At 52.6% G+C, this 13176-nt stretch overlaps 1 protein-coding gene across 1 annotated transcript; it reads left to right on the forward strand.

Annotated features, from left to right (window-relative positions):
• The first annotated feature begins 1182 nt into the window (after window positions 1–1182).
• On the forward strand, window positions 1183–13164 carry LOC112061858 (cytochrome P450 2F3-like). Its single transcript, XM_028478322.2, is given in 8 exon segments — window positions 1183–1198; window positions 1298–1426; window positions 6508–6636; window positions 10784–10974; window positions 11494–11656; window positions 12122–12271; window positions 12413–12453; window positions 12455–13164. Coding segments are annotated over 8 exon segments (1026 nt in total). The 3' UTR covers window positions 12662–13164.
• The last annotated feature ends 12 nt before the right edge of the window (window positions 13165–13176 follow it).

Here is a 13176-nt window from a genome sequence, read left to right on the forward strand (position 1 = left end):
GCAGTTTAAATCACTTATTTCTTCCAGGTTTCCTTTGGCCTATCATTTGGATTTGCCTGGTTCAGAGTCCGTATTCAGTTTATCTCAGGACCCTGCCATGTGTGCGTGCGCATCTCTTAGCCGAGCTGGATTCTACCAAAGAGGTCTGTGGGTAGCTAGCCTCACTTAGTATGGGGTGGCGCCGCCTCCCTTTTTGACCTCGAAGGAGCTTTTCTGTGCATGTGTAGTCGGGGAGGTCTCCTGACTTAGAGAATGAGAAATAAGTGGTCTCTTATCTTCCATCTGGGTAGGGCCCAGCCTCCTCTCTCGATTGTCCTGCTATGGTTGTCTTGGAGTATTGAAATCCCCGCGGAGGGAGGCAGGGAGTCAGGATAGTATTGTAATTTCACTTGGACTTGGTCACTGTCAGTCTCTCCACTGGGTGGTGCAGTTGAAGTGGTCCTGGTTTTTCTTGGCTTTGTCTTTACCCGGCTGAAAAAAATCTTTCCTGTTTAACTCAGTATTAGAAAAGGGGGTGGGGTGAATAATAATAGGTAACTTCATATTGCTTACTGTGAACCAGGTGCTACCTCTGAGAGTGGTGGCTAAGAGCTGGGCTTTGCTGCCAGACCCCAGCTTTGTCATCTTCTAGCTGTGTGGCCTTGGATATGTTCCTTCACCTCTCTGTGCCTCGGTTTTGTTTGTTTTTTAAAATATTTATTTATTTATGTATTTATTTATATATTTGGCTGCACCAGGTCTTAGTTGCAGCATGTGGGATCTTTAGTGGATGGGATCTTTAGTTGCGGCATGCGAACTCTTAGCTGCGGCATGTGGGATCTAGTTCCCTGACCAGGGATCAAACCGGGGCCCCCTGCATTGGGAGTGCGGAGTCTTAGCCACTGGACCACCAGGGACGTCCCTGTGCCTCGGTTTTTACATCTATAAGATGAGGATCATAAAAAGGTCCACCTCTTGGAGTTATCAAGAGGATTAAATCCAGTATAGTGCTTAGGGCATTATATATGTTCACAACAACAAAATGAGGCACTATTACGCTCCCCATTTCAGGTACCCACCCAGAAACTGTGGCTTGCCCAAGATCACGAAACTAGTACTGTCAGAGCTGGGATTCGAACCCCTGCAATGTTGCACTTGTAGCAGGTCCACGATTTACTTCAACTGTCTTTTCCAGACCTTTAGATGGATGGGTCCGTGAGTACCCAGCCATTATTCTCATGTTTTCCTTTGAAAGTTGAGGGGGCCCCTCACCCCATCTTGTCTCATTGCTCCTGCCCACCCTTTCTCCCTGTGGGAGGCCGGCTGCGCCTGGGCGAGTCGCTGCGGCGCGGGGAGCTCTTCCTCTTCCTCACTGCTATCCTGCAGAGCTTCTCGCTGGAGCCGCTGGGGGCGCCCGAGGACAGCGACCTGACCCCGTTCGGCTCCGGTCTCTGCAATTTGCCGCGGCCTTTCCAGCGGTGCCTGCGCTCGCGCTGACGCCGCATCCCTTCCAGGTTCGCCGGTGAGCGTTGAGGACCTCCCGTTCCCCTGCGCCCCATGCCTCTCGCTGTCACACTCGCTTCCCCTCACCTTGTGCCTGCCACGTGCCCATCCCCCATCGCTCCCGTCTTTACCTTCTGCGCTCCCAGAGGCAGAGAAAGCCAAGGGGAAGGGGAAGCGCGTGCCTTGTTTTATCCACAGACCTCGTTCTATTGCGCACACTTTGGGGGATTTTGTATCAATTTATAATAAATTATCTTTATAATAGATTCGAACCTTCCTCGGCTGAATTAAAGGGAGGAGGATAGTCCTCTAGGATGGGGAGAAGGAAGGTCTGGCTGCAGAGAGGGGAGACACCTGGCTGTGATGAGTTCAACCCTCACCCTGAGGGCGGTTAAAAACTGGGAGGAATTGTTTCCTGGAGACAGGCTGGAAGGTAAAGGCTGTGAGGGCTCGAATGAAGATAGAGGCAGAGAAGCCAAGGCTGAGAAAAAGACAGCAGCCTAGAGAGATATGGAAAAGGTCTGCAAGAGATTCAGGGCACTGTACAAAGATGGAGATGTAAGCAGGGAGAAAGTGAGAGACCCGGAGAAATAAACAGACCCAGAGACTGAGAAATCACAATTACTAACACTTACCTAGTACTTCCTATTCACACACTGGTCCAAAATGCCTCATTTAAATATCCCTATGAGACAAAAAGCAATTTTATTATACATTTTTACAGATGAGCAAACTGAGGTTGCTCAGAGAGGTGAAGTGACTTGCCCAAGATTACACAGCCAGAAACGGGCAGAGCTGGGTTCGGAACGCAGATCAGCCGGCTCCAACGCTGCTCTTCAAAATATTATGAGTCAGAGACACAGAGGAAAGCAGAGAGATACAGAGACTGAGATCTAGGGAGGCAAAGAGAATAGAAGACAGAGACAAAGAAAGAAACAAAAATGACCAGAGAAAGAGGGGAAGGGCAATGAATGGGGAAAGTGAGGCACTGGAAGACTGAAACCCTCCCCCATTTCTCATCCCTCTCATTGGACTGTTTCTTTGTCTTGCAATTCCTCCCTTTGGGGTGGGGATAGCGGTCCCAGGCATGGGGCCTCCCAGCTTGGGACTGGACTTAACAAGCTGACATCTGCTGACAGTAGCTTTTCTCAAGGAGCAGGCATCTCAAGTTTCACTGAGCTGGAGTCAGACCGAATGAGGCTGGCCCTGACAGCCGTGGGCAGAGGTGACCTGGAAGGCCCTAGCCTGAGTGGAGTCTCCCCAAGGTCACCCAGAAGCTGGGACATGCTCTGCTGGGTATGGGCCTGGCTGCAGGGAGGCTTATAGGTGGCCCCCACATGGGGTGGTGGCTCCCTAATCTACACACCGTTCCCACCACAGGCCAAGCACAGAGTCTGCCCCAGGGCCCAGGCAGGGACGCAGAGGTGGAGGGTGGAAAGGAGAGATTCAGAGGTCCTGAGAAAGAAAGATGGAGAGAGGGCTTTTCTCTAGTTGCGGCGAGCGAGGGCTACTCTTCGTTGCGGTGCGTGGGCTGCTCATTGCGTTGGCCTTTCTTGTTGTGGAGCACAGGCTCTAGGCACACGGCTTCAGCAGTTGTGGCACGCGGTCTCAGTAGTTGTGGCTCGTGGGCTCTAGAGCACAGGCTCAGTAGTTGTGGTGGGCTCAGCTGCTCCGTGACATGTGGGATCTTCCCGGACCAGGGCTCAAACCCGTGTCCCCTGCATTGGCAGGCGGATTCCCAACCACTGCACCACCAGGGAAGTGCCCTATCTATCATTTATCATCTAACATCTTTCACGAGACTGATTCTCACACAGATATAGTGATAAAGAGAGATAGAGACACACAGGACAGAGACAGACAAATCAAGACACAGAAATAGCCAGACAGAGAGGCAGACAGAGAGAGACTAGAGAAAGGAGATAGAACTAGGGAGACACAGAGCTAGAGAAAGAGAAGAGAGAGATGGAGAGACAGAGATATATACTTACTGAGAGACATAGAGGTGGACACTGAAAGATAGACAGGAAGAGGGTGAGAGACAGACAGAGAGAGGAAGAGGCAGAGCCAAACCCAGAGGCTGATGGCAAAGAGAGTGACAGAGACAGAAAAGAGAGATACACAGAGACAGAGAGACATGGAGGGAGAGAGAGAGACAGAGAGAGACAGACAGACAGGGAATGTTAGACAGAGACACTCAGAGACCGAGACCAAGACAGACTTGAGACAGAGGGAAGGCAGAAGCAGAAACAGACAGAAAGGTATCCTGAACCCAGGGGTCACATTCCAGACAGAGATGTCACTGGCTGGGTAAAGCATTAGTACAGAGTGTCCAGTGCCCAGTCCTGGCTCGGAGCTCTGAAACACTTTGATAAGTGAAAGAACAGAGCCCCAGAGAGACAGACCCAGAGACCCTGAGAGCCCACAGAGGAGATGACAAGGGAGACCCCAGCCAATCTCAGAGACAGGGAGATGGAGCCATTGACCCCCTCTCTTAAGAGCTACCCCCTCCTCTGTGATCTGCCCTTTACCTGTTGAGCTGTTGGGACAGCTGAGGTGTGTTCTGGAGGGTCTGGTCCGACCGGCAGTGGCTGTTCCAGATGTGTGCTCAGGAGCTCTGAATGTGTCTGGGCGAAGGGGCTGCTCCTAAATCATCTCTGTCCACACCACCTTGCCCCACTTTTTCCTAGTTCTCCCAGTGACTTTTAATCCCTCCCATCTTCCTGCATTATATGCATGGGTCCGAGGCTCACAGCCAGCTGCAATGATGCCCTGAGTGGGTTCCTTGGGAACCCCACCTCCTCCTCCTATAGGCTCACCTCAGCTCTTCTCACTGTGGCCAGTGGTGTCCATTTGCCCTGAATTGGGGTGAAGTCTTCTCCATTTTTTGCCACTGGGGACCCTGGATCTGGTCCTGGGTCTGGTTTGGGGTTACAGAGCTCTGGCAAAATGAAGGGGCAAGGATGGGGTCAGGATCTCTGTCCTGGACAGAAGTTTTCTCATTCTCTGGGGGCCCATTTTCACAACTCTTCTCACCCTTTTCTGTCTCTTGCAGTCTGTCTCTGAAATTCTGTATGCGTCTCTCTTTGCTTCTGCTTCTGAAACTTTTTGTGTCTTTTTATGTCTCTGTCTCTCTCATTCTCTCTCCCTTTGTGTCTCTGGGTCTCTATCTTTCACCCTCTATTCCATCTCTAATTCTCTTTGTGCCCTTTCTCTTTCTCTCTGCTTCTTTCTCCCTGTAATTTTTCTCAGTCACCATCTTCTCCTGACTGTCTGGGTGTCTCCCTGTCCCTTTTTCTTTCTGTCTCTCACACCTCCAAGAGCTGGACTGCAGTGGACAGGACTGAAGCCAGGCTAAGGTTGAAGGAGGATTTGGGAGAAGGGCGGGGCAGGCAGAAGCCTCAGGAGAAAGGACCTCAGACGTGAATGGTACCCCCGCTACTGCCCACGTACACCTCTGATCTCTGGTGGCCTTGGCCTTGCAGCAGCTTGAAGCAGGGTTTCAGTTCCCGGCCAGTGATGGTGGTCGGGTCACGGTGGTGAGAGCACCGAATCCCAGCCATAGACCACTGGTCAGTGACAAGGCCCCTGGCCCTTCGGCTTTGCAGAAAAGAATTCCCACAAAGACAGAAAGTAGTGAAACAAGTAAAGTATTTATTAGGAGAAAAAAGTACAGTACGTGTGGATAGACACATGGGCAGACTCAGAGAGAGAGTCACGCCCTTGTGGCAGTTTAAATCACTTATTTCTTCCAGGTTTCCTTTGGCCTATCATTTGGATTTGCCTGGTTCAGAGTCCGTATTCAGTTTATCTCAGGACCCTGCCATGTGTGCGTGCGCATCTCTTAGCCGAGCTGGATTCTACCAAAGAGGTCTGTGGGTAGCTAGCCTCACTTAGTATGGGGTGGCGCCGCCTCCCTTTTTGACCTCGAAGGAGCTTTTCTGTGCATGTGTAGTCGGGGAGGTCTCCTGACTTAGAGAATGAGAAATAAGTGGTCTCTTATCTTCCATCTGGGTAGGGCCCAGCCTCCTCTCTCGATTGTCCTGCTATGGTTGTCTTGGAGTATTGAAATCCCCGCGGAGGGAGGCAGGGAGTCAGGATAGTATTGTAATTTCACTTGGACTTGGTCACTGTCAGTCTCTCCACTGGGTGGTGCAGTTGAAGTGGTCCTGGTTTTTCTTGGCTTTGTCTTTACCCGGCTGAAAAAAATCTTTCCTGTTTAACTCAGTATTAGAAAAGGGGGTGGGGTGAATAATAATAGGTAACTTCATATTGCTTACTGTGAACCAGGTGCTACCTCTGAGAGTGGTGGCTAAGAGCTGGGCTTTGCTGCCAGACCCCAGCTTTGTCATCTTCTAGCTGTGTGGCCTTGGATATGTTCCTTCACCTCTCTGTGCCTCGGTTTTGTTTGTTTTTTAAAATATTTATTTATTTATGTATTTATTTATATATTTGGCTGCACCAGGTCTTAGTTGCAGCATGTGGGATCTTTAGTGGATGGGATCTTTAGTTGCGGCATGCGAACTCTTAGCTGCGGCATGTGGGATCTAGTTCCCTGACCAGGGATCAAACCGGGGCCCCCTGCATTGGGAGTGCGGAGTCTTAGCCACTGGACCACCAGGGACGTCCCTGTGCCTCGGTTTTTACATCTATAAGATGAGGATCATAAAAAGGTCCACCTCTTGGAGTTATCAAGAGGATTAAATCCAGTATAGTGCTTAGGGCATTATATATGTTCACAACAACAAAATGAGGCACTATTACGCTCCCCATTTCAGGTACCCACCCAGAAACTGTGGCTTGCCCAAGATCACGAAACTAGTACTGTCAGAGCTGGGATTCGAACCCCTGCAATGTTGCACTTGTAGCAGGTCCACGATTTACTTCAACTGTCTTTTCCAGACCTTTAGATGGATGGGTCCGTGAGTACCCAGCCATTATTCTCATGTTTTCCTTTGAAAGTTGAGGGGGCCCCTCACCCCATCTTGTCTCATTGCTCCTGCCCACCCTTTCTCCCTGTGGGAGGCCGGCTGCGCCTGGGCGAGTCGCTGCGGCGCGGGGAGCTCTTCCTCTTCCTCACTGCTATCCTGCAGAGCTTCTCGCTGGAGCCGCTGGGGGCGCCCGAGGACAGCGACCTGACCCCGTTCGGCTCCGGTCTCTGCAATTTGCCGCGGCCTTTCCAGCGGTGCCTGCGCTCGCGCTGACGCCGCATCCCTTCCAGGTTCGCCGGTGAGCGTTGAGGACCTCCCGTTCCCCTGCGCCCCATGCCTCTCGCTGTCACACTCGCTTCCCCTCACCTTGTGCCTGCCACGTGCCCATCCCCCATCGCTCCCGTCTTTACCTTCTGCGCTCCCAGAGGCAGAGAAAGCCAAGGGGAAGGGGAAGCGCGTGCCTTGTTTTATCCACAGACCTCGTTCTATTGCGCACACTTTGGGGGATTTTGTATCAATTTATAATAAATTATCTTTATAATAGATTCGAACCTTCCTCGGCTGAATTAAAGGGAGGAGGATAGTCCTCTAGGATGGGGAGAAGGAAGGTCTGGCTGCAGAGAGGGGAGACACCTGGCTGTGATGAGTTCAACCCTCACCCTGAGGGCGGTTAAAAACTGGGAGGAATTGTTTCCTGGAGACAGGCTGGAAGGTAAAGGCTGTGAGGGCTCGAATGAAGATAGAGGCAGAGAAGCCAAGGCTGAGAAAAAGACAGCAGCCTAGAGAGATATGGAAAAGGTCTGCAAGAGATTCAGGGCACTGTACAAAGATGGAGATGTAAGCAGGGAGAAAGTGAGAGACCCGGAGAAATAAACAGACCCAGAGACTGAGAAATCACAATTACTAACACTTACCTAGTACTTCCTATTCACACACTGGTCCAAAATGCCTCATTTAAATATCCCTATGAGACAAAAAGCAATTTTATTATACATTTTTACAGATGAGCAAACTGAGGTTGCTCAGAGAGGTGAAGTGACTTGCCCAAGATTACACAGCCAGAAACGGGCAGAGCTGGGTTCGGAACGCAGATCAGCCGGCTCCAACGCTGCTCTTCAAAATATTATGAGTCAGAGACACAGAGGAAAGCAGAGAGATACAGAGACTGAGATCTAGGGAGGCAAAGAGAATAGAAGACAGAGACAAAGAAAGAAACAAAAATGACCAGAGAAAGAGGGGAAGGGCAATGAATGGGGAAAGTGAGGCACTGGAAGACTGAAACCCTCCCCCATTTCTCATCCCTCTCATTGGACTGTTTCTTTGTCTTGCAATTCCTCCCTTTGGGGTGGGGATAGCGGTCCCAGGCATGGGGCCTCCCAGCTTGGGACTGGACTTAACAAGCTGACATCTGCTGACAGTAGCTTTTCTCAAGGAGCAGGCATCTCAAGTTTCACTGAGCTGGAGTCAGACCGAATGAGGCTGGCCCTGACAGCCGTGGGCAGAGGTGACCTGGAAGGCCCTAGCCTGAGTGGAGTCTCCCCAAGGTCACCCAGAAGCTGGGACATGCTCTGCTGGGTATGGGCCTGGCTGCAGGGAGGCTTATAGGTGGCCCCCACATGGGGTGGTGGCTCCCTAATCTACACACTGTTCCCACCACAGGCCAAGCACAGAGTCTGCCCCAGGGCCCAGGCAGGGACGCAGAGGTGGAGGGTGGAAAGGAGAGATTCAGAGGTCCTGAGAAAGAAAGATGGAGAGATGCGGAAGAGAAACACATGATGAAGAGAAAGAGACAGACAGAGATAGAGAGATACATAGAGAGAGATCCTGAAAACCAAAGACTGGGAGTGAGAGAGACAGAGAGACAGAGGAGAAGAGAAGAACTGAGAAAAGGGGAAAGATAGAGCTGCCCAAAGAGAAGACAGACAAGGAGATGCTAAAGTCAAGATGGAAAGTAAGAGAGGCACAGAGCTGAAGAGAGACAGAGATCTGAAAGGACAAAAAGAGAACCAGAGAGAAGCCTCAAGAGATGAAACAGACAGGCAGGAAGGGAGACAGTCACAAGGATTCAGCCAAAGATAGAGACCGAGAGAAATAGAGTCCGAATTATGGAGCAACAGAGAGAAACAGAGACAAGAATTTATATGTCTAAGAGTAAATGACAAACTTGAGATTAGATTTGTAATGTGGAACCAAATGAATTAAAAGGGAAGTATAATATTTTAACCATAATTCAAAAAGACACACGCACCCCAATGTTCACTGCAGCACTATTTACAATCGCCAGGTCATGGAAGCAACCTAAATGTCCATCAACAGAAGAATGGATAAAGAAGATGTGGTACATATATACAATGGAATATTACTCAGCCATAAAATTGGGTCATTTGTAGAGACATGGATGGACCTAGAGACTGTCATACAGAGTGAAGTAAGTCAGAAAGGGAAAAACATCTTATATTAACGCGTATATGTAGAATCTAGAAAAATGGTACTGATGAACCTGTTTGCAAGGCAGAAGTAGAGACACAGATGTAGAGAACACACGTATGGACACCAAGGGGGGAAAGGGGGGTAGGATGAATTGGGAGATTGGGATTGACATATATACACGAATATGTATAAAATAGGTAACTAGTGAGAACCTGCTGTACAGCACAGGGAACTCCACTCAATGCACTGTGGTGACCCACATGGGAAGGAAATCCAAAAAAGAGGGGATATATGTACACACGTAGCTGATTCATCTCGCTGTACCGCAGAAACTAACACAACATTGTAAAGCAACTATACTCCAATTAAAAAAGAGAGAGAGAGAGAGAAACAGAGACAGAAATAGGGATGAAGAAAGCCATGCATTCATTCAGCAACATTTACTGAGTGCCAACTGTGTGCTGAGCACTATTTTATGTGCCGGGGATACAGAAGTGAACAAGACAAAATGCCTGCTCTTGAAAAGAGCCTGAGAAAGAGGATCCATCCGAGAGGCTGGGGTGGGAGTTGGGGGAGGGGGTGGCGAGGGCATGCTTGCTGCACCCCTGCTGTCTGCAGAGTCAGTGCCTCTGAGCGGTGTCCTGCCCCTCAGACCCTGCCAGTCACCAGGTTCCCAAAGGCTGACAGGTAGGGAGACGTGCTACACAAACAGGCAGGAAGACGGGAAAGCAGAGACAGAGGGAGATTAAGGTAAAGACAAACTGGAAGAGGCAGGGAGAGAAAAAGACAGACATTGACAAGAGAGAGCGCACGAGAGAGAAGACAAACATGAACAGAGGTAGACGCTGAGAGTGAAACAGAGAGAGAGAGAGAGAAATAGGAAGAGAGAGAAAGAGAGAGAGATGAACAGAGAAACACAGAGACTGAGAGTGAGAGAGACACTCCCAGAGACATGCCCCGTCCCAGACTCTGCACAGCCCCCTCACCATCTCCCCAGGTCTGGGCCCTGTGCCAGGCACCTGGCGGAAGGCTGGATCTGGCACGGCGGGGTGGGCGGCAGGGTGGGCCGCATTCCTGAACAGTCTGTTCCGAGTACAGACTCAGCCACAACCCCCGCCCCTGGCCCATCGTGGCCTGGCATCAGGCGGGGGTGCCCACTGAGGAGTCTGGGGGACTGGAGACCAGGGGTGTAGCAGCATAGGCAGAGGACATTTGGGGCATCTGCGAGCCAGAGCATTGGGAATAGAGATGGCAGGAGTTCAGGGCAGGGCATAAGTGTGGAAATACAAGGGTGTCAACCGTGGGAAGGCAGCCAGGAGTCATAGGATAGGCATGGAAGTGCCAAGCTGAGGGGCACCAGGACGCTAGGGGACTTGAGTGAGCATCTGGGAGACATGTGTGGCATACAGAGCTCCAAGAGCAATGGGTGTGGAAGTGACAAGGGCTCAGGTGTGAGCCCCCAGGAATCACAGGCACAGGGCACCGGAGTGCCAGGCGAATGGACACATCACCAGGAGTGTTCTAGGAAGTGTATTTAGCAGTCAGGATGTTTTGAGTTATCAGAAGTACAAGGTACAGCATTCAGTGGTCATGGGCCCAGAGGTGTCCAGGGGATTAGGAAGGCACAGCTACAGGCCAAGTGAGATGGACCCAAAGGTGCTGGGGGTTCAGGAGGGTGCACCTGTTAACCAGGTATGCTGACATGAAAATGCTAGTGCATTAAGGCTACCAAATAGGACAGGCTGAGGCACGCACGCGCACACACACACACACACACACACACACACACACACACACACACACAAGGCCAGGAGGAGGCAAGGCCAGCAATGATAGGGCTGGGGGCGGGGTGCAGACTTTGGGTTGGGGAATTACAGAATGAGCATCCCAAAGGCAGCCACCGCTCCCACTTTCAGTCTCCAGCTCCCCCCGCCCCCCAGATCCCAAGGGAATCAACGAGAGGCAAAGAGGTGCAGGCAGCCGGGCGGGGTTGGGGTGCACCCGGCGCTCAGGCGCTCAGACGCAGGCGGCCCTACCCCTGGGCCCGTACCACTCCCGCTTCTGCGGAACTTGCTGCAGCTCGAGTCTGGACACCTGGACCGTGCACTCATGGAGGCAGCCCCAACAGTGGGTGGGGTAACAGGATTCTGGATTCCTGGAGGTGGGGCTGGGGGCTAGAACTCCTGGTTCTCTGAATGAAGACGGAGCTGAGGGCTCGGACCCTGTAAGTCCTGACAGAGGGCGAGGGGCCTGGAGTCCCGCCTTCCGGGAAAGGAGCCTGGGGGTGGGAAGTTAGCTGGAGGGAAAAGGGGCAGTGGCCCTGAGCTCCTGGTTCAGGGCGGAGTCGCGCTGCCACCCCCGACTCCCGGGTCCCAAGGGAGGAGGAGCCTGGGGCGGGCAGTCTGGTCCCAGGGGACGGGGAGCAGAGAGGTCTGCTCTGGCTCAAGGCTGGGGAGGTACTGAGGGCCCAGATACCTAGTTCTGAGGGTGCAGGGGGCTGGGGACCTGGACTTCTAGGTTTGGAGGGAAGGCGGTGGGGCTGGACTCCTGGGTCTGAAGGAGAAGGGAGCTGGGGGCCGGGCTCTGGGGTCTCGATGGCGGAGGGGTCAGGAGCCCAGACGAGGGCCCGCTGAGCACCGGCTCCGTGTAGCTGCCTGGCCGCTGGGGTCCGGTGTTTACGGTGTGGCTGGGCCCGCGCCCTGCAGTGGTGCTGTGCAGCTACGCAGCGCTGCGGGACGCATTAGTGCTGCAAGCGGATGCCTTCTCCGGCCGCGGGGCCAGGGCAGTCTTCGAACGCTTCACACGCGGAAACGGTGAGGCCTGGGCGGCGGAAGTGCGGGCCGGGAACGTCCAGCTTGCGATACAGAGCGAGACCGGGGGAAATGGAGCGGGGCCTAATAGAGTCAAGGCTTCTGAGGAGAGGTTGGGGAGGAGCCACAGTGTAGGGGTCCAATGGGGGTGGGGGAGGCTGGTTCCTTGTGCAGACAGTATAATAGGGGTCGAATGGGGGTGGGGGAGGCTGGTTCCTTGTGCAGACAGTATAAGAGAAGAGCCTAAGAGTCAAGGCCAAAGAGAGCAAGCGCGGGGATTAGGAATCGGGACGAGCAGAGGTGCGGCCAATGTGTGGATAGGGCCGAGAAGGCTGGGGTAGCAACCGAAAGACCTGGAAATGAAGCAGAGCGAGGAGTTGCGAGGAAGTCGACTCCACTACGGGATGCTTCCGGGGTGGGGCGTGGCTAACTCCCCGGCCCGTCCCCTTCTTTGTTCCACTCCCCCAGGCATCGTGGTTTCTAACGGGCAGCGCTGGCGGACGCTGCGCAATTTTGCACTTGGAGCACTTGAGGAGTTCTGCTTGGGTACGCGGACCATCGAGGGCCGTGTCCTGGAAGAGGCGCCTTGTCTGCTTGGCGAATTTCAAGACAGCGTTGGTACGGCCTGGTTGGAAAAGGATAGGGACCTGTTGTGGGTGTGGCCTAGGGAAGGCGTTTGGGTGGAATGAAGCCAGTAAACCCAAGAGCTGGGTGGAGGCCGAGCCACAGCGTATGACCTTGTCATGTTCCCACTCCCAGGCGCTCCGTTCGACCCCCGCGGCTTACCAGATAATGCTGTTATCTCACGTTATGTGTTCCGTGGTCTTTGAGAACCGCTATGGCTACGAGGACCCGGAGTTCCTGAGGCTCCTGGACCTCTTCAATGACAACTTCCGCATCATGAGTTCCAGATGGGGTGAGGTGAGAGGGTCGGCCCCCATCCCTCCCTCGTGTGCCCAATCTATGCCAAATTCCGAGTACATGGACCTACCTACATTGGATCATTAGAATGGGGCAGTCTTAGAATCTTGGAATGGAAGAGTTTTAGAACCTACATCAAAGTCCTGGTCCAGTCTCCCCATAGGGAAACTAATGGTCTTGTTCAAGGTCCTATTGATTTCCTGTCCCCCCAGATGTACATTTTCCCCTCCCTCCTAAAATGGCTCCCAGGCCCACACCACGGAATCTTCCAAAACGTAGCAGAGCTTAGAGTTTTCACCTCTCAGCAAACCCAGCAGCAACCGGCAGCCCAGGGAACCCCGCAATTTCATCGATTGCTTCCTGGATCAAACAGATAAGGTACAGGGCCCTGCTGCCCACCAGCAGACGCCTGGCTCCTCTACCCACAGGAACAGAAGGACCCGGAGAGCCATTTCCAGTAGACGCTGGTGATGACGACGCATAACCGCTTCCCTGGCAGTACTGAGACCACAAGCACCACCCTGCGCTATGGACTCCTCATTCTGCTCCAGTTCCCAGAGGTGGCAGGCTTGTGAGCTGGACAGCTAGGGATGAGGCGGCTA

Source organism: Physeter macrocephalus, chromosome 17 (assembly GCF_002837175.3).
Source record: "Physeter macrocephalus isolate SW-GA chromosome 17, ASM283717v5, whole genome shotgun sequence".
Lineage (NCBI taxonomy): Eukaryota > Metazoa > Chordata > Mammalia > Artiodactyla > Physeteridae > Physeter > Physeter macrocephalus.